The sequence below is a fragment of the Erinaceus europaeus genome, chromosome 8 (assembly GCF_950295315.1).
Source record: "Erinaceus europaeus chromosome 8, mEriEur2.1, whole genome shotgun sequence".
Taxonomy (NCBI): Eukaryota; Metazoa; Chordata; class Mammalia; order Eulipotyphla; family Erinaceidae; genus Erinaceus; species Erinaceus europaeus.
In genome coordinates, this window is record NC_080169.1 from 12,867,679 (window position 1) to 12,894,509 (window position 26,831).

Genomic DNA, 26,831 nt, shown 5'->3' on the forward strand with positions numbered 1-26,831 from the left:
GCAGGTGTCTCTTTCACTCTCTTTTTCTCTCTGTCTCTTATCTCTCTCTATATATATATCTCTGTCTCCCCCTCCTATTTCTAGCTGTCTCTATCCAATAAATGAACAAAGAATTTAAAAAAAAATTAGAAAAATAGTTTTGACCTTTCTTGTGTTTGCTGAAGGAGTGAGTGATGTGGAGAGATCTTGTCATCCTTTACTTTTGACGTGTCCAATTGCTTTTGCCAGAACACAGGAATCTGACTTTTTGAGGATCTGAATTTCACTGGCCTGACCTCCCCTGCACAAAGATGAGATATTGCAAAGTCCCCCCTGGAAGAGGCCTTTGAAAGCCATGTGCTGTGGTCCAGGAGCCAACTCACCTGATCATGTTCATTTTGCCGTATGCGAAGACCTGGGTTCGAGCCCCTGGCGGACCTATACCACAGGAAACTTTGAACAGCAGAGCAACACTCTGACGTCTCTCCTCAATCTCTCTCTCTCCTCCTTTCTATTTTATTTTCTGTCATTTTATCAGAATGGAGATTTGCTTTATTTGATAGGCCAGAGAGGAATTGAGAGGGAAGGGTAATTAAAGGAGAGAGAGACACACACACACTTGGCAGACCTGCTTCACGTCTTATGCGGCTTCTTCCTGACAGGTGGGTATTATTATTTTTTTCCCTTGGGCTTTACCACTCCAGGCCAACTTTTTCAGAGAGACAGACAAACAGAGGGAACGACACCACAGTACCAAACCCTCCCCACTGAGGTTGTGTGTGAAGCAAAAGCAACACACTACCTAAGGGAGCTTTCTTCCCCAGCCCTTTTCTCCTTCTTTGCCTCTCCATCTCTCTCTTTCTGTGTCTGATATTAAAAGGATTAAAGAGTCCACCAGGAACTGTGGAATAACAGGCACAAAGCCCCAGTATCCAGAAAAAAAAGTCCATGTGTCCCTAGGCCCATCTTAACCCCAAATGGAACTTCCTTCTGTTCTGGGAAGGCCTGCCTCTGTCGGAGCCAACCAGCATGGAGCAGAGACTAGATCAGCGATTGGTCCTGGTGCCTGATGTGGTGGGCTGTGGTGTTATTTTATTGAGTGCTAAGTCCTATGTTGCTGCTGCTGTTGTTATTTTTTTAGTGAACCCTAGGAAGCCAGTTCTATTTGCTCATCTGAGAGGACAGAGAGAAACTTCAGAGGGGATGGGAAGATAGGGCGAGAACACTTGCAGCACTGTGGGTGGGGACCAGGGGCTTGAACCTGCATCTTCTTGTAATGTGTGCATTCAACCAGGTGCACCACCACAAGACCCCTTAAATCCTGTGTTTTTAATTGAGCTTTTTTTTTTTCATGCCTTAACCAACCATCTTTTGTAGAAAAATAATGTAGACTTGTTCTAACTAGCAGCCAAAGCCACTCCTGATAAGCCAAGGCTATTTACCCCTTTCCTGATCAGGAAGTCAGCAGGACCCTCCCCGTCGCAGCTCTAAGTTTGAGAAATGTAAAAACTAGGTAGGAGTTGCAGTACTCATTTTGTTCTGTCCCCTTGTTCATCACAAGAGCTTGATTCTTTACAGTCAGGGCCTTTTTTCGTTCATTCTTTTTTCACTTAGGAGAGAGGCAGGAGGGGCGACACCTCAGCACTGTGCCACCACCCACTGTCCTTGGTGCTACCATGTGACGCCAGGACTTATACCCCGGGTCTCACACATGGTAAGGTGGAAGCTAGTCATTATCAGTGACATGTTTGTTTGTTTGTTTGTTTTTTCTCTTTTATAGTAAGTTTGAGTCTTTGGGTCTTTGCTGGCAGGAATCCTGTAAGCTTCAGCTAAGCGCCGTGTGTGATCACAAATAGACTTGGCAGGATGTGTCCGTTGCGCTGCTCAGGGGTGAGGGAATTCTCCTATTTTCATTCATGTCCCTCTGTGAAAAGAGGTTGAAAGTAGGACCTCAACTCTTCGAAGCATTTCCTTCTGTCTTCTCTCTTGGGCCCTGGAATCTTCTCCCTTGGAACCTGGCACTGCAGTTGTACCCTCTGACTGTATAACTAGCTACATTGAGCAGAGGCTTGAGGGCATCTCTGACAGGGAGTTCAACCCTGCTTCCTCCTACAGAGGTGAATAGCTATGGCAAATGCCAGTGGAAACCCCAGCACACTGAGCGAGAGTTCCTGTAAGGCTTGCTCCCGCAGGTTCGGGATGTCTGAAGTGCTCTAAGGCCACTCCTGTGTTTGCCCTCTGCCTGAACCCTCCCCACAGATACGCCCCCCTAGGGAAGAAAACATCCTGCTCACTTAGCCACGACTTTTCCAAACAGCCGCCTTTTTCTGGAAGAGGCCTTCAGACTAGAAGCCAGTGTTTCTGAACTAGAAGCCAGGTGTTCAAGCCACTGGAAACAGAAGACCCTTGAGAAGGAAGGAGGAAGGGCCCAGCTGCAGAGGCTGCTGCTGCCTGTGGGAGACACTGATAGCAGGCCCTGCAGTGTGGAGCAGGAGGTCTGCTTGGCCCCAGGACTTGCCCACTGTCACTCTCATTCCTTCGTTATACTGCACCAGGCTCAGAATTCAGAAGCTGCTGTAGAGTAGAGAAATTGCCTGCCTGAGGTCACTGATTTGTTACAGGCAGCCCATTTCCAGCATCTCCCATCAGGCAGATAAGATCACCAGGTCATCGAAGATCATCAATACGCTTCTCAGCTCTGGCTTATGGTGGTTCTGGGGATCAGACCTCAGACCTTGGAGCCTCAGGCACGAAGTCTGTTGCATAATCACTATGCTGTCTTCCTAGCTGTGTTTTTTTGTTTCTTTGTTTGTTTTTGTTGTTTGGTTTTGTTTTAAGATGTCTTTATGAATTTACGAGAGGGAGAGCCCGTGTAGCACTCTGTCATATGTGGTGCTAGGGGTCGCACTCTGGACCTCGTGCTTGAGGGTTCAGTGCTTTATCCATTGAACCACCTTCCGGGCCATAGTATCTCCTTGGAAGTTCCTGTAGTTATGACAGGTGAGGCATAATGCTGATGTGCTTTCTTGTCGCTGTGTCCCTGCTACAGGTCATGTAGAACGGCTAAGAAGCCCACTTCTGGGCAGAAGCAGAAAGCTTGTCTGTCTCTCTGGGTCCTCTGGCTTAGTTTTCACCTGTTGGGTTGTGCACCGGTGGTATGTGCTTTTCTTGGATCTTGGGATGGCTTAACTGAGTGACCAAGCTCCCAATCCCAGAGGCCTCAGAAGCCCATTATCTCCCCCACATCTGTAAGAGGCTGCATTTGTTACACAGTAGATATCACCCTGCCTGTTGAACCATTAGTTTTTGGAGTGGACTTTCAAAAGCATGCACTATTATAGACCCCAGGTTCCGGGACACAGAGAGGATCAGAAGAGTGTCTACAAATTGGTGGGGTGTTGTCTGTGCCTAGTTAGGTTCTGAAATGAAGAACCACAAGTGGCCCAAGGGTGAGGGTATGGTGCTGCGTACTTGAGGACCCAGCAGCGTTCACACCCCACTTCCTGCAGTGCTGTGCCTGTCTGGCCTGAATGGGTCCCCGGGCAGAGCAGGGGTGCCTGAGCAGATCCTACGGACCAGGCTCTTGCTGCTGCCGCCGCACAACCCAGGTAGGAAGCCTGCTGGTTGCTGATGTTTGAGCAGCTGATGGCGTGCACGGTGAGCATGGAACAGGTTTTCTCTTAAAGGAAAGTCTTAGCAACAGTCTGTGGGGGAGGGAGGGCCTTGAACACCCCTTCCGAAGGAGCTGGCCTAGGACCTTGCACCCTTGCTTGGCTTCAGGCTTCTGCCTCATTCTGTTCCCACAGGGCAGGGTTCCCTTGGGAAGACTTCTGGCTCCCTTCCCCCACGTATTGTTTGCCTTTGCTTCAGGAAGTATCCTAGGGGGAAAGGAAAATCATATAAAATAAGAGTTTTGTTGCCTTCTGTCATTTGTGACTAATGAAGTAGAATGGGCTTAAGGCCATGAGAACAAGACTTCTGCTTAATAAAGTCCTGAGTCCTGTAGCAAACACAAATGAAGAAGTGTTATCTGTGGGGAAAGCCCAGTCTGGTCAGCCTCAGGAGAGGCAAAGCTTACGTTCTTTTTATAGCTGTCTGTTTTTCAAAAACACCACATACACTGTGAATTACGGTTCCCGGGATAGGATTTGTTGGAATTTGAACCTTACCTTTTCTTTTTGTGGTAAAAGAAGAAAATCAGGCATTACAAACCTGCTGTAAAGAAAATGTTAGAAGGGGCTGGGGAGACAGCATAATGCTTATGCAAAAGCCTTTCAAGCCTGAGGCTCTGAAGTCCCAGGCTCAATCCCCAGCACCACCATAAACCAGAACTGAGCAGTGTTCTGGTCTCGTTGTCTCTCTTGGTATCTTTCCCTCTGTATTTCCTCTTTCTCATTAAAATAAACTAAATAAAAATGTTTTTAAAAGGAAGAAAGAAAGTGTTAGAAGTTTAAGAGCCTTAAGTGCCGAGGGTTTCCCTCCACTCCCTGGATCAGGCATGCAGACCGTAGACTGGGCTGGCAGGATTGGGGACGTGACCACCCGCAGACTTGTGCCTGGAATCATCTGGAATCAGCACCCTTCTGAAATCCAGCACCACCTCCTCTGTCTTCTAGGAGTGCGGGGTTACAAGCCCAGCCCTGACCCCGGGTACCTTGTTATGCAACCAGCTCTTTAGCTGGAGATTTGAAATGTGGACAGGCACTACGGGTAGGTCGGTTCTGCAGAGAAATGCGTATTTGCACAGTATCCCAAGTGAGAACTGCATCTCGTTTCCTTCCTGCTTGTGTAAGACATATGCTCAGCGGGATCCCAAGGGCCACCTCTTGGAGCACAAGTATGTCCTGGTCCTGTGGCCTCCTATGAGCACACACGTTGCTAGGCAGGTGAGCAGCGTGGCTCAGTTTCCCCTCTCTCTGCATGGTATGACTGCATCTTTCCATCTGGGGGGTTAAAAATGTGGACTCTACCAGCTAGCTACTCCCCAGCAGGTGTCCTTTGTGCAGGAAGGATTCCCAAGTTTACCTGCCAGGTTTACGCAAGTCACATGGTGTCACTTAGTTTCAGTCAGTATCTGTACTGCTGAAAATGCCCTCCCCCCCTCCAGTCTAACCTCCTTACCTCTTGGCGCAGCAGCCAAACTCAGGGGTGTAAGGGCAGTCACTTGTGGCAGGATCCATGCTGCCCCGGGTTCTTGCCTCTGCTGAGCTGTGGGTCCCCTGCTTTGCAGAGGACTCACGCTAGCTTAGAGTGGGAAGCAGACCAGTGGTTAACGGCTTATTTCAGAGAACCAGGTGGTCAGAGACCACCTGGAAAATGGCAAGTGGAGGAGCAGGAGGCATGAATCAGGCCTCCTGGGACCAGTATGGCAAGAAAAAGGGGCCAGCTTACAGAACCATGGTCAGAGGTCATAACTGAAGGGCCCTCCGGTCCCCAGAGCAGACAGGCAAGACAACCCACTATTGGAAGTGACAGTATGTGATCCTCAGTGTCACACAGTACAGGAAGTCCTGGGGTGCCCAGTTCTCTGCCCTTCTATGGAGGGCTATTTCCCTTGGCCAAGAAATCTTTGGAAATTTTGAACTTTTTAACTTTGCTATCCATGTTTGATTTTTTTTCTTTTTCATTACATATGAGAGAGTTTCACATGAGTCAAAGAGGAGAGTACCACCCTAGTACACACAGTGCTGGGGATCGAACCCCCAGACTGTAGGCACCAAATTCCTGCACTCTGCTAGGTGAGCAAGTTGTCTTGCTCTGTTCTCCGTTTTCCTTAATCTGCGGAAGCAGAGCAGGCAGGCTTGACCATCTTTCTTCAGGTGACTGAGGTTCTTGGTTCTGTTGTTTGATAGTTCTCAGATCAGTGGGCAGTCGACATTTAGCAGCTTGTGTGGGTTTTCTCAGGAGGCCATCCAGGGAAGGTTTCTCCAGGACCCTGTCCTTTCCAGTGCTGTGTCTGTGACTTACCCTTGGTGTCAAGTTCATGGGTACGGAAGGCAGTAGGATGGGTGCCAGGGGCTGGGGCTGGGAGACAGGGAGTTTTGTTTAACGAGGACAGAGTTTCCACATTGGAAAACTGCAAGAGTCCTGTGTGTGGACTGTGCTGATGGCCATATATATGGTACCATGAGCATAGTTAATGCCACTAATCAGACTTCTGATGGCTAAGATGGTGCATTTCACATTTATGTGCGTTGCATCATGACTCTGAAATGTGAGGAAAACATTAGCTGGACCCTCCAGACTATCCAGCTGAAAGCTGGATTTCCTGCTGACCAGAGACTTCAAAGGAAGCCTGAGAGATGACACATGGCCGGGCTCAGAGGTGGCAAGCTGCTGCTGTCGTTCCCTGAAAGAGAATCCCACGGCATGGGAACCCGCAACTCTTGCCGGGGGTCCTGATGAGCAAGCCCACCTGGGTCAGGGTCACTACACCTGACCCAGGCACAGATGACTTGCCAACAATGTGCCCTGCTTAGGCTGTTTGTCAAAACCTCCTGCATTTTGACCAGAGTAGTTGGAAAATTTTTGTGTAAGTCCCTTTTGTTTGGTTTGGGAAGTCTGGATTTCCTTGTGTTTCAGATCATTGTGTTTTGAAAACAATGGAATGTCAACTATAGCATTTTTTCCCAAGGAACAATCTGCCCATTATTCTTCATGTAGCATTGCGGAGCACACCTGCCCGCTAGGTGCTGGGCCTGGTGCCAGGTACTGGGGTGAGCGGGCTCAGCCTGCGGTCTGTGATGCAGAGACCCAGACGCAGGGCAATAATTAATTCGCTGAGCTAAGGGCTTAGCGGTCAGTGTGGAAATGCTGGAGCCCCATTGTTTTTTGAAGGGCTTTTTGTTGTTGTTGTTTTGTTTAAAAAAATTCTTTGTTGTTGTTGTTGTTTGTTTTCAAGAGAAAGAAACCAGAACACTGTTCAGTTCTGGCATACGGTGGTGCCAGGAGTTGAACCTGTGACCTGTGGGGCGCTAGACATGAGAGTCTGGTACTCTGTCTCCTGAGCCCTGGTGCCCCCTTTCAGTGCTGATTTGTTTTCAGATCATAGACAGCAAGGAGGGCATCGAGAGGGTCTCTACTCAGTGAGCAAGTACTGAGGACTTTGCCCTTGAAGGTGAGCGTTTGTGGGCTGGAGAAGCAAGTTAGAAAGGACAGTTGCCTTCCCACTGCCCACTGATTCTGTTATTAATAAATGAGTCTAGTGATAAAGGAGATAGGACCAGAGGCTGCCTGGTTGAGCACAGGATGTGGGAAGACTGCAGAGGAGGTGCCAGCGGGGTCTCCTGGTTGAAGACTCAGTGGGGGCCAGTAAGCGAAGGTTAGTGGGCACATTCCAGGCTGTGGTACAGCAGGGAGAGGGGCGTCAACCTGGCAGAAATGCACAAGCCTTGTGAGTCTGATCACAGGAGGCCTTTCTGCTTCAAAGGAGGCGATGTACAGAGAAGCCTGAGCAGTTTGGCCCACTTTCAGCATTGTGCATCTGAGCTGTGGTAAAGCAATGGGTTTAGACGTCTGCACATGCAGTACATTCCATGCCACATGACTGTGCTCATGTAAGCGTATGTAAACACGACTTACTTGTGAATGGCACCTGACTGTTGATGCGGCTTTGGGCGTGTCACGACTACAAGCTGGTTTCAGCTTGAGGTGGTCAGGACTGGACTGGACACTGGGAGGGAGGGGAGCAGAGGGTCTTGGGTTCAGCCTAGATGGGAACAACCCTGCATTTGGACTTGGTGAAGAAACAGAATATGTGTGTGTGGGGGGGGGGGCTTGAGGCTCTCTGAGGGAGTGGGGGTGGGATGACAGCAGTGATTCCCAAGAGAGGTTCTAATGATTCCCATTTTGACAAGTTAGGCTTATCTTTAAATCCTTTACTCACTCACTCACACACTTACTCTCACCCTCTCACATACTCACTCTCACTCACACATTCACTCACTCACTCTCACACACTCACTCTCACTCAAACACTCTCACTCACACATTAACTCACTCTCACACTTACTCACTCTCACACGCTCTCACTCACACATTCACTCACGCACACACACTCACTCTTACACACTTACTCACTCACACACTCACTCTCACTCTCACACTCACACATTCACTCACACACACTCACTCACACACTTTCGCTCACACACTCACACATTCACTCACTCACACACTCACTCTCACACACTCACTCACACACTTACTCTCACTCACTCACTCACACACCCTCACACACACACTAGCTCTCACGTGAAAGCCTGCCACATGAAGATTGTCCCTGTTTGAAGGGGGTAGCTTGGCTCTACAGCACTGTGTGCTGTTTTCCCAGGTGGAGTCCAGCTCTGAAGCCCTCCCCACACCTCCTCACCCCTGTAGTCGTGACTCTGGCTGTTCTGCAGGTTTTTATTCCCAGTCGTTGCTGGAGTCAAAGAAGGCCTCTGCTTCCCCAGATTCTCTGGCAACTCAAATCCGTCCTCTTTCTTCACTGGGACTCTGGCTCATGTATGAGGGTAAAGCAGCACTTTGCCCCAGACGGAGTGGAGGCAGCCAGTGTAGATGGCAGCAGCAGGAGGCCTGGGTTTGCCTGTTGTAATCTAACGCTCATGATTTATACATGGGGCCTCCGTGCAGCCCGTGCAAGCAGTCCTCCCACCTTGTGAGCAGCAACGTAGTCGCTGTCATGTGGATGGGTCCTTAGTAGTGCCGTGTACTCTCTGGCCCAGCCTTTGCCTCTGTGGGGCTGGTGAACAGAGCTGAGCATGAAGGCGAAGCCAGAGGGACTCACTTTAACAGTGTGCAGCATAGAGAAGACTCTAGAGGCAGTGGTCTGTCTGCATAACGAACCAGAAAGGATGCTGCTGGTACATCCCCAGTCCCCTCTGTGCCCTTTTCTGGTGGCCTCTGGGTTCTGGTGGGGCCACCAGGCTGCCTGGGACTCAGTTGCCATGGGCGTGTGATAACAGAGGTCAGCATCAGAATGAGTGGTTTCAGAGACTGGGTCTTGGGGGGACCGGATGTAAGCATGTGCTGTCTTCATACTGACCAAGGGCTTCACTACCATCCTGTCAGTCTACAGTCGCAGCTGGAATAGCTGCTCCCTGAGGGTATCAGGGCCTAGGAAGGGGCAGGAACTTGCCCTAAGTTCTAATCAGCACCTATGCATACAGTTAGAACTTGTGCTGCTTCCGTTCTTAAGACTTCTGCCTCCCCTGTCCATTAGGTACAGCCTTGAGGTGGAGGGGAAGCAGTCAGCGGTAGTACCTCCCACTCCTGCAGATGAGCCATCTGGCCTCAGTAGTAATCAATACTGGGTCAGTATAACATGTTTTTTTTTTTTTTTATTTTGATCAAGGGTGAGAGTGAGAGACAGACAGAGAAGGATAGACACCTGCGGCACTGCTCCACTGCAGGTAGGGCCGGGGGCCTGAGCCAGGTCTTCATGCAGGGTACAGAATGTACTCTCTACTGGGTGTGCCGCCACCTGGTCTCCATATAACAAGTCCTAGTAATGACCAGCAGTGAGCTGGCCCAGAGGACTTTGTTCTCACAAAGCTCTGTAGCTAACATTTTAGCGGGTTCGTAGATAAGGGAATGGACACTCACCGCTGTCGGTGATGACTGTTTCAGTCAGAACTCATACCTCAGAACCTGCCTTTGCCACCAACCTGGTGCCAGCCCTTCCAGGCTTGGTGTTGTGCCAACAAGCTAGAACACAGTCAGCGAGTGACATCTGCCCAGCAGGCATTTCTTGAGAGCCGGTGGTGTTAGGCAGAGGCATAAGGAGGGGAGGTGTGGGGGCCAGCAGGTGACTGGCCCAGTAGAGCACACACATCAGTCATGTTCAGCTACCCAGGTTCAAACCCTGGGCTACCATGTGGCAGCACCTGCAGGGCCTCTTCTCCCTCTCTCTCTCTCTCTCTCTCTCCTTCCCTCTTTCCTATGTCTCTTTAGAGGAAAGAAAAAAATATGGCCATTGAGAGCAATGGTGTCATGCAGACACTGAGCTCCAGTGATACCCCTGATGGCAAAAAGATAGGGGAAAGGGGTGGAGCCATGGCATAGAGATATAGTTAGAGGGTATTGTAGATTTTTTCTGGGGGGGGGGGGGGAGGAGGCAGATAACCGAGATCTTTATTGGTGAACCACAAATGGCAATCCATTCCTGGGGGAAAAAAATTTTGTCCCCTTAATTTGTAAACACTTGCTCATTTTAACTGAGTATTTGGGGACTGCCTCAAGCTCCTCATTGTGGAGGGAGGTGGGTGGAATAAAGGGGTCCTGGGCTCCCAGCTGTGTGTGGCCCTCACTTGGCCTGTGAACTTAGCTGTTCAGTGTGCAGGACTCTGAGCCAGCATGGCCATCACTAAAAAGTCAGAGGTAGGCTGGAACTGAATGGTGCTGACATCTGGGTAACGAATGCTCGTCCCGCTCTAGTCAGCTACACTCTGTCATCTGCTCATGAAGGTGTCCACATAGCGTCTGTGTGTAGAAACTGGTGCGTTCTTGCCCTTTCGTCGAGCCCCATTCAGTGATCTTGCCATTCCCCCTACCCCCATCCAGGTGGCTTGAGGTTTGGTTGTAGGTGGGTGCTTACACCACAGACATGGCAAATGGGAGCCCTCCCATCCAGCACTGCTGACTGTGTCCCTCTGAGGGACGTGCTGGTGTGGGCAGTGACAGTATGAAGGTGTTCCTGGCCTCTTGAGTTAGAGGCGCCAAAGGTGTGAGTAATAGCACTTCTGGGTATGGGTGGACTCTCCCCTGAGCCCCTTCCCAGTCACAGTCTTAAGAGGAGGCCAGACCTTGACCATCATCCAGTCTCTCTTCCAGTATAGTAATTTAAAAAAAAAAAAAAAAAAAAAAAACTCCATGCAGGCTTTGGGTGGGGTTTGAACAAACGGGAGTTGTATTATATCGTGGTTATTGAGGTACAGCAAAATAGGCAAAGGGAGCTCTGGCTCTTTAAACTTGTCACCAGCACTCAGCTACATGTGCTCTGGTCCCAGGGAAGCAGCATGGCGGTCCCGGAGAGGAGAGCAGGCAAAGAGAAGCAGGAACAGAGAGTGTTTCCTGCCAGACACCCGCTTAAACCACTTCTTGTCCACCTACAATCCCTTGTGTGTCTCAGTCCATAGCTTGCTCGTCAGGCAGACACCAGCCGTATGCTAATTAAGTTCATGTCCCAACATTCCTGGCCCCCCTCCCTGCTCCTGCAGTGTTGGGCTCAGACCCTTCTCTCATCTGCGTCCATCACTGCACCTGCTCTGTCTGTACTGCTCTGTCATACCGCTGTCTGTACCGCTGTCTGTACTGCTCTGTCATACCGCTGTCTGTACCGCTCTGTCTGTACCGCTCTGTCATACCGCTGTCTGTACCGCTCTGTTTGTGCCGCTGTCTGTACTGCTCTGTCTGTACCGCTGTCTGTACTGCTCTGTTTGTGCCGCTGTCTGTACCGCTGTGTCTGTACTACTCTGTCTGTACCGCTCTGTCTGTACTGCTCTGTCTGTACTGCTGTCTGTACTGCTCTGTCTGTATTGCTCTGTCTGTACTGCTCTGTCTGTATTGCTCTGTCTGTACCGCTGTCTGTACCGCTGTCTGTACCGCTCTGTCTGTACCGCTCTGTCTGTACCTCTGTCTGTACCTCTGTCTGTACTGCTCTGTCTGTACCGCTGTCTGTACTGCTCTGTCTGTACTGCTCTGTCTGTACTGCTCTGTCTGTACTACTCTGTCTGTATTGCTGTCTGTATTGCTGTCTGTACTGCTCTGTCTGTACTGCTCTGTCTGTATTGCTCTGTCTGTACTGCTCTGTCTGTACTGCTCTGTCTGTACTGCTCTGTCATACCGGTGTCTGTACCGCTCTGTCTGTACTGCTCTGTCATACCGCTGTCTGTACTGCTTTGGCTGCTTCTGTGCACACCACGCCCAGCAGGCCACTCTCTGCTCCATCATGTCCTATTTTGACCCTGACCTCCACCCCACAGGACCTTGCCCCAGGTCTTTCTTTTCCAGATGACCTTTAGCTCCAGAAACATGAGTAAGTTCATCCTTCAGAAAGCACGAGAGACTTGAGGGTGGAGGTAAAGCACTAATCCAGTCGGCTAAGGCTCTATAGGATAAACAAGGCCCTTCACCTGTGCCCTTTGCCCTTTGCTCTTTACTTTTGCCTGATCAGGGGCTATGCCTGTGCAGTGGAGCATGGCACATACTGCCCAGAGCTGCCCATGACTATTTACATCCAGGTGGAGTGTGCCACCCAGTGTGGTCTCATGCTGTAGGTGAATATCATCTCGGCAAGCATTCTGGTCGCCCCTGCGTTCCCTTTTCTGGGAACCCTTCCTGTCGCCACATATAGCTTCCCAACATGTGTGGTACCAGAATGCCCCATCACGTCTGTTTGAGTTGATGATGGAGGAGTCTAAGATGGTATTGGTGGCCTCCTATGGAGACCTGCTTGCTGACTGTCCCTGTGCCGAGGGAACTGTGTAGCCCCTTAGTGAGGAAATGAACCCCCAGAGAACTTTCCAGAAGCCTGTCACTGAGCTCTGGGTTGCCTTCCAGCATTTTGAGCTCTCAGCCTTGCAGTTGCTCTAGCAAATGCAAACCAGGTTTACAGGGAGGCTCAAATGTGGGCACTGGGTGACACCTTCGTCTGCTTGTCCAGTCTTCACAGTATCTACCTTGGTCAAGGTACCCACTTTTTACAAGCGGGGACAAGATGTGGCAGCAGGGCAGAGGTGGCAGGGTAGGAAGTGACTCCTGGGCTTCTGCCATCATGATTAGGCAGGGGCCAAACTCTTTTTTTCTCTGAGTTGGGGTCTAGATTTGGGACAGTGTGGTTGTGGACGTGTTGAATTTGAAGAGTGTTTTCCCCTTCTCCGAAGTCTGACTCTCGAAAACCTCTCCATTTGCGGGTGTTTTGTTGGCTTCTGGGACAGAGTGTGAAGTGGGGGCTGTAAGACATGTGAGCACTTGCGCACATAGGGAAGCCTCTGGAATCTGAAGCCGATAGTCATGCACTTTCTTGTACAAGTAGGTACCGTGGTTATGTCATCGAGATGTTTGCTTATTGCAACATGTGTTTGGAAGAGTTAGAAGATGACTGATCACTGTGCCCAGGGGGCGCAGCAGGTGCTCTGACTGGAGTGGCCCATGCTCCCAGGGCCCCTTAGTGGGCACCCCAAGAGCAGGAGGGCCTCCTGAGGGCCAGTTTCCTGCTTACATCTAGCCACATGCATCCAGCTGGACCCGTGAGTGTCTTTCTTATTTGAAAGTCTAACCTGGTACATTAGCAGATTATTGGGATGCCCCAGGCTGGATTCATCCCCTGGAAATTTAGGCCAGGGACCTCAGGGTCAGCATGAGGGTTGGAGAGTCCTCTGTCAGGAGAAAGATCACTCTAAATCTGGGAGATTTAAGTAGCAGAGGTGTCGCCCTGTGTTGACAAAGAGGGAAGAGATCCACAAAGAACTCTTCTAGCCTCACTTGTTTATAAGGAGCTTGAAATGAATGAACCAGATGAGCACATAACATAATTTCCCTCAGCACTGATGCTGCTTTTCCCGGGAAACCCACAGGACCTCCCCAGCCTCCCGCCCCACCCCAGTTCTAGGACCAACACTTAGTTGTTTGTTTGTTTGTTTGTTTGTTTTGCCTCCCGGGCTATTGCTGGGCCCACAGTGCCTGCACTATGAATCTACTGCTCCTGGTGACCGTCTTTTTTCCATTACTGTTGCTGCTGCTGCTGTTGTTGGATAGGACAGAGAGAAATTGAGGAGGAGAAGATGGGGGGGGAGACACCTGCAGACCTGCTTCATTGCTTGTAAAGCACCCCCCCCCCCCCCGCGTGCGCAGGTGGAGAGCCCGGGGCTCGAGCCAGGATCCTTATGCCAGACCTTGCACTTCGTACTTAGGATCTTTATCTCTGCTGTGAGCGATAGCCAGTGGGAAGGTACAGCTGGGTGCTTGAAGGATTCTAGAATGTTCCTTATTACTCTGGGCCCCTCCCCCCATCCACCTAGAGTAGGGGCTTCCTGCTTGCGGAGCCCTTTCCCTGGGGTCCTGCCACTTGAGCCAGTGTGTGTGTATACGTGCGCGTACGCCTGCCACTTGAGCTGATGTGTGTGTGCGCGCGTGTCTTCCCCTTGCAGGCAGTGGCCACTTCTTGGTCTCACCTGCAGCCTTCCATAGGGCCACTTCTTGCTTGCTTCCCTGCAGGATGCCCATTCAGCAGAGGTCACTTACAGCTGGGCACTTTTCCCACAAAGAACTCATTCTCACGAGCTTAGTGTTATCATGAAATTTTTATCTGCAAACACAAACCTATCTTGATGTGGAAGGCTTTGTCTATTGAAAGAAAGAATGTGAATTCCTATTCCCATTTCAGAGCTTTTGTTAAACAGGCCACATTTTTGCTCCCCTGCCCCCCTACCCCCACCCCTTAGTCCCAGTTTATCAAAACCGATGTTGTGCTGAATGGAAGCCACTGTACTGGACCCCGTGTGGCCAGCGTCACCTCACACAGCCCTCGGCCAGTGTGACACACGAAGCATTTCCTGTGAACGGGCAGCCTTCCTGGTCCCACCATTGTTGTTCAACTTATGCCTGGAAGAAAACAAAAATTATTTACTAGGCCCCGGCGTCATGTTTGTGTGGGGCCCTGCTGGGAAATAAGCCGGGACAGGGTCCCAGCACCCCACCAGGGACTAGGAGACAGTTCCCACTGCCATGGGGGTGGCTGGAGCGGGGCACATTCACCCTTCTGGGGCTTGCACTGGAGACGTGATGGGAAATGTTTTTCTGGCCAGCGTCCTCTTAACAACAAAAGTTGTCACTGCTCCTACTGTGCTCTGCCCCCTGGTGCCCGCTGGGGGCTGGTACAGGGCCCCTGGTCAGTTCCCACTGCCTAGAATGCACCTGTGTGTGAACTGGGGGAGGTGAGGGGGAGATGGAGATGCTGACTATCTGCAGTCTCTGCAGCCTTGAGGGGAAGGCCTTCTCCAGCAAGAACACTGGAGAGTGGGTTGGAGGTGGAAATCGGGGATGCAGAACGGGGAGGTGCTGGGTTGGTGGGGATGACTGGCTACTGCCTGGTGGCATCATGCCCAGCACACGGCTTTAGTGCTCCCCAGTGCATGTCAGGCACCAGACCCAGCGCACTGGCACTTGGGCCAGCCTACTCTGCATGGTGGGCGGCACTGGCCTCTGAGGGAACAGTCTGGGTGCTGTAGGGAGAGGAGCTCCCAGAGGGTATAGGGTCTCAAGGCAAGATGTCCTGGCCACCATGGCAGCTGACTTAAGAGGTTGGGGGAGGATTGGGGTCCCAGCAGGAGGAGGGCAGTGAGCTGAGGGTGCTGACTGCTGGGCAGGTGGCTCACCCCAGCCTGCCTCCCTGTGTCCCTCAGAGGCTCAGGGCCTAGGGGATTGCTGTCAGCTGGGAGATCCTGGTACAAACTGTCTATCTGTATTCCCAAAGGAATGGCAGGGTGTCTCAGTCCATCCTCTGTTGGCCTCGAACCTGAGCACCAGACTTGGGGCAGACGCGAGGTCACCTCTGCATGGAAAGAGGCTGTTGCTGCATAGCACAGACAGGTTCAGGCTCTCCTGGTGGCCCACTAACCCCACAGTATGTTCCCACTTTTCTGCTTGCAAAGGTCACCTTTAGCAAACTCACTAGCACACACAGCAGCTTACTGGGAAGCCCCAGGGGATGTCAGACATTTGCAGTCTGGAGAGGCAGAAGGACACATTCCAAATAGTATCACTGGCTGGCACTGCTCACACTGGATGTGAACTTAAGATGCTCATTGTGCTGGGTGCAGATACGGGCATAACTGACTCCCTACGCCCCTCCCACCACCACCCCTTGATACAACAGCTCCTTGAGAAGCATACAGCATGGCCTGTGCTTCCAGGAATAAAAAGGCTACTTCCAAAATCCTTGTCCTGTTGACCTGGCACTGCCCATAGGAGTATAGCGCTGGCTGATGGGAGCTGTTAAGTGAAGCACTCTGGACCCACTAGCTAGTACCAGGCATTCTGTGGGCACAGGGAGATCCCAGGGTAGGGCCTAGCCTTCGCTTACACGTTAGTGTCTTTCATGCAGGGCGAGGATCCTTGTTTTCCAGAACCACCTCTGGTGGTACAGTCTCCCTTTCCAACACGTTGTGCCTCATCTCAGTTGTGTGTGTTGTGGCGTATGCAGGGGAGAGTGGGGTGTTGCACTGGCCAGAGCCTGTGTTGTGCTCATTGGTATTCCCTGCCAAGAGACTGACATTGGACAAAGGGACTGGCACCTCACACCTCATCCACGCCCAGGGGATGTTTGCCTAGGTCAGCAGCAGTAAGACAGTGCTCTCATGACCGGCCTCTGTGGTTCCCTGCCTGCTAAGAGGAGACTTTCCCATGAGCGGCTTTGTTGATAAGGTTCCACCTGGCCTGCTAGGGAAGCTGATGCTTGAGAGCTCAGTGAGCCCTGCATCAGAGATGGCACTCAGTGGGCAGTTTATGAGTGTGCCCTGCAGGCCCTTGGGTGGCTACATCTCAGAGCCCGAAGGCTGGTGTCACAGCACTGTCCTTGACCTTGTGACTCAACTGCCTTCTGTCTGTCCCACCACCCTGCCTTCTTCAGCTGAGCCCTTCTTCCTTCTGGCTTCTGCCTTCTGGCTCGAGGACTTACTGCATACCAAATGCCCAGGATGTCCTCCTCCTCCTTGGGGTGCAGCTGGCCACAGATACATTTTAGAGTTGACAGTCTTCAGATCCCAGATCCAGCCCTTCGTTGGCCACAGGACCCTAGATGAGGCTGGATGCAACCAGAAGCCACTTAAAAAAAAAATTATTTAATTTTTTATTTATAAAAAGGAAACATTGACTAAACTATAGGATAAGAGGGCACAGCTCCACACAGTTCCCACCACCAGAACTTTGTACCCCTCCCCCTCCCCTAATAGCTTTCCTATTCTTTACCCTCTGGGAGCATGGTCCCAAGGTCATTGTGGGGTGCAGAAGGTGGAAGGTCTGGCTTCTGTAGTTGCTTCCCCGCTGAACATGGGCATTGACAGGTTGATCCATACTCCCAGCCTCTCTCTTTCCCTAGTGGGGAAGTGCTCTGGGGAAGTGGAGCTCCAGGACACATTAGTGAGGTTGTCTGTCCAGGGAAGTCTGGTAGGCATCCTGCTAGCATCTGGAACCTGGTGGCTGAAAAGAGAGTTAACATACAAAGCCAAACAAATTGTTGACCATTCATGGACCTACAGGCTGGAATCATGCAGATGAAGAGTTTGTAGATAGCTAATAGGCATATTTTAGTTATATTCCAAAGGGCCTGTGGCTATACTAGTTTGTTTGTTTGTTTGTTTTTTCTTTGCCCCTGAGCCTGAAATCTGATATGCTGTAGATCCAAGTTATTGTCTGGGGAGATGATGTCATGGCTGGAAAAAGGACCAGAAAGCTGGATCATGGAAGAGAGTAGCTCCCTAATATGGGAAAGGGCTATAAATATTGTTGACTGTAAACCCCATCAATTTGAGGTAATCTGAGTTCCATATTCATTTTAGGAGCCTATGTGACCTCTGCATCCCTGCAGGTCTGAGCTTACATTCTGTGGTCATCAATAGGAACACTCCAAGCTGCCCCAATATCGACCCATCTTCCTCGGGTGTAGCATAGAGTATGTTGTCCATCCTCCCTTTAGAGGATGGAACCACTAGTTTTAATAATGACCAATACTCTGAACAACGATTATATTCCATGTAAGTGGTTATGTAATCTGGGTGAAGAAAGTGATGTTCAGAGTTGATTAAAAAAAAAAAAATCTGACCTGACAAAATAACTCACCTGGACAGTGTGTCTGCTTTGCTATGAGAACAGCCCAGGTTGGAACCTGGCCTCCTTTTGCCTCACTGGGAGAAGTTTCAGTGCTGCAATATCTCACCTCCCCCCAGTATACGCATACAAACACATACATGCATATATATATATATATACACACATATATATACACATATATATACATATATATATATATACATGTTGAAAATAAATTGAACAAGGGTGGGGTAGATAGCATAATGGTTATGCAAAAAGACTCATGCCTGAGGCTTGGAAGACCCAGGTTCAATCCCCCACACCACCATAAACCAGAGCTGATCAGTGTTCTAGTAAATTTAAAAAAAAGAGAAAAAGGAATTGGCCTAGAGCAGTGAAGCCCTAGCAGCAACCAAAAATAAAGTGTAATAACCTTCATCCATATGCTTTTATGAGAGATACTCTTAAAATATGAAAACAGATGGGGTTGACGGTGGAAGGATAGGTTGACGAAGCTTTGGCATACAGACAGAAGTCTAATGGGACTAGGGTGAACATATGGACGGATGTCAGATAAAGTCTACCGGGAGAAAGTATTGCCAGAGGTCAAGGGAGGACATGTGAGGTGGGGAGTCAGTAAGGAAATGCCACCATCATAAATGTGTCTCCTAATAACCAGCCTGAAGACATAACCCCGAACTAGCAAAAGTTGAAGCACATCACTCACACTCATCCTTGGAGATTTAACCCACCCTCCCCTCCCACCACCACCAACTCCCAGCCACCAGTGACAGACAGCTAAACACACAAAGGAACAGCACAAGGACCGAACCTCCATCAAGGCTTAGTCAGCTTCCTGCTCGCCAGCACCAGGTAGTAAACACCTTGGCTTGGGGGGGTATGTGGTGTCTGTCACAGGTGCTCAGCTCTGCTGTGGTCGCCTTCAGGCAGCCACAGACAGACACCACTCAAGCTGCTTGTGGCTGTTTGGCCTTGAAACTTTCTCTGTGAACACTGAAGTCGGGCTGTCTTGAACTGGGTATCCAGGAAGTGCTCTTATTTTCATCTTTTCCAACCATTTAAACATCTAGCAATGCTTCCTAGCTGAAGGTATACAGAAGCAGGCAGCAGAGTTTGCCAGCCTGCTCCAGGACCTCGAGAAGTCTGGGTGCAGCTGTCTGCTTCAGAGGCAGCAAAGGGACAGCAGCTGGGGCCCCAGATGGATGCCCCTGCCCTGCTCACGCCCAGCTTGAGAGTGCCAGGAACAGCATGTCCGTGGTGTTTAGACCCTGGTTCCTGTCGCCCTGAAATCCAGGCCTTTGTGTGGGGTGATGCTACGGGCACCACAGAACCCCAAGCCACATCCCTGGAGAGGCTTGTCTGCAGGACTGACGTTTCCATCTTGCTGGCACTGCCCGTCTCCTGCCTATCTCTGCACCACATTTCCAGCCAGATAAACTCCCGCCCTGATCTCCCCAGTGTGCTCACACCTCAGGCCAAGCCTGCTGCCCTCCCAGCCCTCTCAGTCCCCTAGACCACCATGGGTTGGCAGAGACACCTGTCATACTGGAGGGTTTGCTCGCGTCTGTCTTCCCCTTAGAAGCTGCCTGAGGGACCAGGCAGGGCTGTGGCTCCCACCCCCCAGGACCAGCACAGCACATGCACAGATCTGCCTGCGCCTGGGTTCATGCTGCCCGTGTCATCACAGCATGAAGCCAGAGGGCATGTGGCAGTGGCAGGACACAGGCATGCACACACGCACGCCCTGTTAGGTGAGCTGGAGGGTGGTGTGGTGGAGACGTGCTATTCTAGAAGGGCTCTGATGTTATGGGGCCATCTGGACCCCTGGTGACAGAAGGGTGCTCCAGTGGTGAGCTGGGCCAGCCACAGCCCAGGGCAGGACTGGGGGCCTATTAGTAGTGTCAGCCGTAGAGGCTAAAGGTCAAGGTCAGGTCAGGGTTGGGGGTCTTATAGTAGCCCTGTGGCTGTTCTGAATCTCAGTGAAAGGAGCAAGCACAGAGGGAGCCATTAGACTAAGGGACCGGCACTTGCTGGGCAGTGTTCTGGGTCTTGCTGTCCCGCACCCACACAGGCTGTGGCTCAGTGCAACAGTTGTGAGGACCTTCATGGGACCTGTTCCTGCAGGGCTGCATGACCAGCCGGTCACTGCCCTCAAGGCTATCAGGCCTCTTGGGGTAGTTTCAAGGGTGTGGCAATCCTGCCACAGTGGTGTGGCTGGGAGAGGGGAGCCCCCCCCCCCCTTGGAGCTCTAACCCTAACCAGACGGGGAGGTGAGAGCCACAGGGGCTGTGCAGGAAGCCCTGAGCACTCCGTGTGTGAGAGGGTCCCCTTGTGTGTGGATGTGTGCCCACAAGGAGCCAGCTGTCTCCAGCTAGCCACCACTTGCTAGTAAAGTTGTGTCATGTCTGAAAACTATAGAAGGTACGCAGCTCTGTGCTCAGGCAAGAACACTTTCCAGTCTTTCTGAAGTTTTGACAACCTTCCACCCTCAGTTTCCTTAAGGGATAGTTTCTGGAAAAGTCTACTTGACAACATATGTTACGGACTGTGGTCTGTGCAGCTGCTGCTTTCCAACCATGGGGGTGACGATTGGGGAGCCGCGGGGGAAGGGCGCCAGGCCAGCCCTGTGAACCGTAGCTGGCCCAGCGGAACACACTCAGCAGACTTCCCATTTCCTGAGGTGTCCGAGCCTTGTGCTGGCTTCACAGAGGGACAGAAGCCAGCTGTGCTCCTGTGTGTGCGGCACAGAGGTCAAAGCAGACACCTTACATTCCAGTGGATGCATAAATATTTTAACGGGCAAGAAGGCACTTCCTTCTGCGTGCGGCACGATCTCCTCCTCCTACGCAAGTTCATTTTTCTGGGTAGTTCAGTGCCTTCTTTCAGCTCTCGGTGCCCTTGGCTGTGGAGCCTGTCAGATGAGCCGCTGGCATGCCAGGCTACCTTTTTATCTTCTAAGTAAACTTTTGGTTGGAGTATCCCATGCCAAGAGGAGCAGGGTCTGGCATCTCCGACTGGTGAATTGTCAGGAGCATCATGTGCCATCTGGAAGCCTCTGACCCACAGGTCCCCACTACAGTGGCTGCTGCCGGTAGGCCCTCCTTGTCTGAGACACGGACCCCACAACGTGCGTGCCCCTTCCTGTGTGCGCGTCAGCCGTGGTGCCGCTCACAGCCCAAGCCTGTCCCTTGCAGTTGCTCCCAGTGTCCCCGGGTGCACGAGCCAAACTGGCTTTTCCAGATTACCTAAACCTCTCTGAGCTTTGTTTAGGTTCTTTGCCTGTAAGATGGGCACAGTGATCCCTGTCTCGCTGGGCAGTTCAGAGGACTTAATTGCTCCTTATCAGGTCCAGGAGGCCAGTATTGTGGCCTCTCACTTCTGTGACACAGCTATATTCTTTGTCGCACTCTTACTCCAGGCTGGGGGCAGCTCAGTGCCCTAAAGATGACACTGAGCCACCCCCAGGACCTGGGCCCAGCAGAATAAGTCTCCTACTTGGCACCTGCTTTGAGCAGGGCCTCACCTACCCCACATGTGTATGCCCTGCAGGGTCTAGGTATACTGCCCGCTAGCCTCTGCTGTGCCTGGCATGTGCACCTGGCAAGGTGAATCCCAGAGGCCCAGTGCTGGTCACTGGCTACTGGTGCTTGCCGTCAGGCGGCCATTGACTTCCAATCGGTCAGCCTCACAGGCAGGAATGTCTGTCTGGGGAGCCTCTAGACAGTGGCTGTGTGTACAGATGTGTCTGTACATGTGTCTCCACCTGAAGGGCTAATCGCTGGCATGTCCCGTAGGCCTCCCGGAGCAGTACTACAGCCTCACCTGGTTCCTGAGTCCCATCCTCGGCCTAATCTTCACACCTCTAATCGGCTCTGCCAGTGACCGGTGCACCCTGAGTTGGGGCCGCCGGCGGCCCTTCATCCTCGCCCTCTGTGTTGGCGTGCTCTTTGGCGTCGCCCTTTTCCTGAATGGCTCTGCCATTGGTAAGTCTCCCCTGTCAGCTGTGCATTGTGCACTGTGCCCCAGGTGTATTGCAGTGGCCCCATCCCAGCTGAAGTAGCTCTCCTCAGTGAATGAGTGCTGTCTTAGGCAACAGACCGCATCCTGGACTGGCTTGCACCCTGGTGAGCCTAATCCTCCTGGTCCCGGGGTGGCAGTCAGTCGTGCAGACAGAGTCCTGGGCCACCTAGTGGTGGCCACACGGAGGGGCACGCTTGGCAGGAGCTGGCCCCACGTGGGAACGCCAGAGGAACCTGTTCACAGGGAAGCGCTTCCTGTTGTGACCCGCTTGTTTTTAATGCGTATCTGACACCATGTCCTGTTTCCAGCATTATTTCACAAATTATCTTTTTTTTCCCCTTTTCTCAGACTTGGTATTGAAAATGTCCAGGCCTCTTTCAGTACTTGGTGTTTTGTTTTGTTTCACACACTCACGTTTTGCTTTGCTTTTCTGTGTGAGTGGTTTTGTTTTAATCATAGTAGCTATGTGTGGGAAAATAATTTTTTGCCTTGAGGGTGCCCATCAAAACTATTGAAAACAAGCCCTTGTATTTTTTCCTTCTTCCCTCCCCACCCCCCAACAGAAGCTTTTTAAGATGAAGTCTTGCTCTATGTTTTGAAATCCACTAATTTGCCCCAGTTCAGATGGAAGTTGGTGGTTCAGGAAGAAATTCCAGAATCCCTTTGAGGCAAGCCAGATCCTTGCCCAGGGTGCTGTGTGGCTTGACTGGGTGGGCTGTGCTTCCAGGCATGGTGGGGAAAGAGAGGCACCAGAGCAAACGCACCTCACTCCAGCTACACCTCTCACATGGTGTGGCCTCCTCCCAGTATCTGGGGGACATGGCTCCCTCAGCCTCTGAGGGCAGCTCCCCTTCCCCGCTTTCTCCCAGAAGGAAATTTAGAGATAGTCACCTCCCTTTCTGAGGCCATGTCTGTTGGAGGGAGGAGGAGTCCTGTCTGAGTGGAGCCCAAGCCCTGTTACTTGGGAGCTCTACCCGCCATGCCCTGAGCGGCCCTTTGCTTACACCAGTTCCTCCCAGGCATTGTGAATTCAAGGTGGCAGGGTTACTCTGGTCAGAACTTTGGCCTGTGCCCTCTTCTCCCAGCCCCCAGTCCCTTGATAGTAAAGCACTGAGGCTTGTCCTGGGTCCCAGCTTGGGCACAGAATCCAGTGAAATCCAGTGTTAGTTTGGCAGTCCAGTCGGTGATTTGGCCTCCACTTTCAGGGGCAAGCTTACCTGAACAGGTGGGACTTGTCTGAGGTCACAGTGTGTTGGCTGCATGTAACCTCCTTGCAGAGGAAGTGTCCATTTGCCCACAGCCACGTCCTCCGCAGCCCAAGAGTTAGCCGGAAAAACTCTCAGTGAAGGAATTCCTATTTGAGACATGATTCCATTTCTAGAATCTTACCTTTAAACTAGAGGTGTGGTGAGAGGCAATGCTGCCAGTGTTGGCCCTTGAAGGTTAACTCTGTGTAAAACACATCAACACACCGCACCTGTACCAAATGCAGAGCAAGGCTGTGGGAGACCAGGGCCTGGGTGTGGCCTTGTAAAAGGCCAGTGGAGAGACATGGTACAGTCCCTAAGCTCCAGGGAGTATGACCCAGGCCCGGGGAACTGCCATTGAACCCCCACATGGCAGTGACGTGCATGACCGTTGCTGATGCTCACTTGGTGTACCCAGTTAAGAGGGAGCGTGGGGAGGACTCCTCCCCTACTCGGTGACAATAGTAAGTATGCCCCTCGAGGCTCGCCTGGTGTGCCCGGGCAGGGCTACGCCTCTGGCCACAGCAATAAAAAGGCTAAGCTTCCCTCTGCATCAAGTCTGTGTCAGAACACGCCCCCCTCGGGCTGGACGGACAAATCACCAGCCTCCCTCAGAGTTTCGAATGCCCTGTCGTGTGCCCTGTCCAGGTCTGTCCCTCGGCGATGTCCCCAACCGGCAGCCCATCGGCATTGTTCTCACAGTTCTGGGGGTGGTGGTCCTGGATTTCAGTGCTGACGCCACCGAGGGGCCCATCCGCGCCTACCTGCTGGATGTGGTGGACAGCGAGGAGCAGGACATGGCCCTCAATATCCACGCCTTCTCTGCTGGTGAGAAACCCCCCACCCCCACCCTACCTTTCCTTGGCTTATCTGAATCCCCGGCCAGCACCTCCGTGCCAGGGTGGGCTTCCACACCCCTGCCTGTGGCTGTGCCTCAGGGAGCAGTGGGCAGCCTTCATATCCAACAGGACTAGAGGTGCCCCTGAGCCCCAGGTGGTCGTTAGCAGGAGCAGCTGCACAGGTCATCTGCTCTTGGTCTCTGAAGAGAGATTTGTGAGCTCGGAACTCCGTACCTAGGGCGGGTGGCTTCTTGCTTTCTTTCTTTACTCTCCCTCCCATTGCCCTATCCAGGCTCCCACTCCAGGAACCTGGAGGTGGCAGCCTGGTGCCCTATGGAGGCGGGTCTAGAACCCCTCCCAGCCCCCCCCCCACTCACCATCCTCCGTGTCCTCCCACCCTCCAGGCCTTGGCGGGGCCATTGGCTACGTGCTGGGTGGGCTGGACTGGACGCAGACTTTCCTGGGCGCCTGGTTCCGTACCCAGAACCAGGTGCTGTTCTTCTTCGCGGCCATTGTCTTCTCGGTGTCGGTGGTCCTGCATCTCTTCAGCATCGAGGAGGAGCAGTACAACCCCCAGCAGGAGCGCAGCAGCGAGCCGCCCGCAGTCCCCTTGCCCACCGCCCGCCTGCCCGCACTGGACAGCGGCACCCTGTTCCCGGACGAGGTGCAGTCAGAGCACGAGCTGGTCCTGGACTACCTGGACGTGGACATGGTGCGCAGCAAGAGCGACTCGGTGCTGCACATGCCCGACGCTGCCCTGGACCTGGAGCCCGAGCTGCTCTTCCTGCACGACATCGAGCCCTCCATCTTCCATGACGCCTCCTACCCTAACACCCCCCGCAGCACCAGCCAGGAGCTGGCCAAGACCAAGCTGCCCCGCCTGTCCACCCTGCTCAGGGAAAACGCCAAGGAGGATGAGACGCTGCTGGAGAACCACGCCGACCAAGTGAAGGTCCCCAATGGGAGTGGCTCCTCCCCCAAAGACGTCCTCAGCGGCTACTCCAGGGTGGACATGAAGCCCGCCATCACAGCCGGCTCCATGAGGAGGCGCCGGCACATGTTCCGCCGGCAGGCTTCCAGCACCTTCTCCTACTACGGCAAAATCGGCTCCCACCGCTACCGCTACCGGCGGGCCAATGCCGTGGTGCTCATCAAGCCCTCCCGCAGCATGAGCGACCTGTATGACCTCCAGAAGCGCCAGCGGCAGCGCTGCCGGCACCGGAATCAGAGCGGGGCCACCACATCCAGCGGAGACACCGAGAGCGAGGAGGGGGAGAGCGAGACCACGGTGAGGCTGCTGTGGCTGTCAATGCTGAAGATGCCCAAGGAGCTGATGCGGCTGTGCCTGTGCCACCTGCTCACCTGGTTCTCGGTCATCGCCGAGGCCGTCTTCTACACCGACTTCATGGGCCAGGTCATCTTTGAAGGGAATCCCAAGGTAAGCCAGCACTCGGGCCCCGCTCCAGAGATGGGGGGCCGGATGGCTTGGCTCAACTCAGGAGGACTCCCTGGGCAGCTGTGTAGCAGCCACTGCCGGGGCACACCCAGGCCCGCCTGCCGCCTGGAGCCCCAGTGACCCCATGCCATCTGACATGCCAGGGAAGTGGGAGGAGAGGCTCACGGGGGCTGGTCTTCACCCTATCCTGATATGGTCTGGGGCCTGCCTTGAGTCTGAAGGGGTGTTCACACAGGGGTCCCCAGAGACCCTGGTGAGTAGTTGGAAATGCCAAGGGCCTTTGCACAGGTCCTGAAATGTAGCATCACTTCACCTCTGTTGCTTTGTGTCCACTCACCTGTGAACACGATGACTTGAAGTTCTGGTTCCTGGTGGCGAAGCTCAGCTGGGCATTTCTGTGCCCTGTGACATCAGTTGGCTGACACCCCTCATGTCCATGTCAGCGGTCAGGCAGAGAAGTGCTGCAGGTCCTCAGCCCAGGCTCAGGCCTCCCCCACTCCACACGTGTGGTCCCTCACCTTCTGGCTAGACCTAAGCTGCTCTGTCTGATGGTGGGACCCCTCCTGATCCAGGAGCCAGGCCAACAAGGAGAGAGACAACTGGGGAGAGGGTTACCTCAGTACATTTCTCCTGAGATGTCATCTCTCCTGAGATCAGCAGCTTGTCTGCAGTTGATCAAAGTGACCTCCTATGCCTAGAGGGTAGGGCGTGTGATGCCTGCTCCCCTAAATCCCTTCTTATGTCTCGATTAGGCTTCATCTAACACGACTGAATGGCAGGCCTACAATGCTGGGGTGAAGATGGGCTGCTGGGGACTGGTCATATATGCAGCCACTGGTGCCATCTGCTCAGGTAAGAGACGACTGAAGAAACGTTTGGCAGCTGGAACGTGTGTGCAGGACACTGTGTGCTGCCAGGTGTGGGCCCCAACACCCTCAGAGACAGAGGAATGTGTATCTGCGTCTTGGGGAGAAACCACTGTAGCCGAACACTAGAAACTGGGTGTCCTGAGAGTCCCTGTGGGCTGCCCTCTGTGTGGCGACTCCAAGGACAGCAGGAATGTGACCCCCGCCCAGGCAGGTGAGGAGTCTGGGCACCTTGGCCAGGAGGACAGGAAAAGGCAGTGTGGGCAGAGGAGCCAGGTCCCCCTGAGGCCTGCCCTAGGACACACAGTCGAGGTGACCAGAGGGTAGCGGTGGGGCCAGAGAATGGCAAGCTGGGGCAGTAAGCCTCAGTCCTGGCAGTGTATTTTCTCTCTTTCTTTCTTTTTTTTTTTTTTTTTTTGGTTTGTCTTTTTGTTTTTTAATGAAAAAGACACAGAGAGAAAGATACACACAGACAGCTACACCAGAGCACTGATCAGCTCTGGCTTATGGTGGGGCTGGGAACTGAACCTGGAACTTTGCAGCCTCAGGCATGAAAATCTTGTGCAGAGCCATTATGCTGTCTCCCCAGCCCTTG

At 52.5% G+C, this 26,831-nt stretch overlaps 1 protein-coding gene and 1 long non-coding RNA gene across 4 annotated transcripts in view; both read left to right on the top strand.

The window, feature by feature from the left end:
* LOC132539866 (uncharacterized) overlaps positions 1-26,831 on the top strand; it is a 490,646-nt gene that overhangs the window by 323,032 nt on the left and 140,783 nt on the right. The gene's annotated exons all lie outside the window — the stretch shown is intronic.
* SLC45A4 (solute carrier family 45 member 4) overlaps positions 1-26,831 on the top strand; it is a 97,535-nt gene that overhangs the window by 63,969 nt on the left and 6,735 nt on the right. For all 3 annotated transcript variants that reach the window (XM_060195923.1, XM_060195922.1, XM_060195924.1), the window contains 4 exons: positions 21,603-21,791; positions 23,724-23,903; positions 24,319-25,352; positions 26,123-26,222. In XM_060195923.1, the coding sequence (XP_060051906.1) occupies positions 21,603-21,791; positions 23,724-23,903; positions 24,319-25,352; positions 26,123-26,222 (1,503 nt within the window). The remainder of the gene's footprint in view (positions 1-21,602; positions 21,792-23,723; positions 23,904-24,318; positions 25,353-26,122; positions 26,223-26,831) is intronic.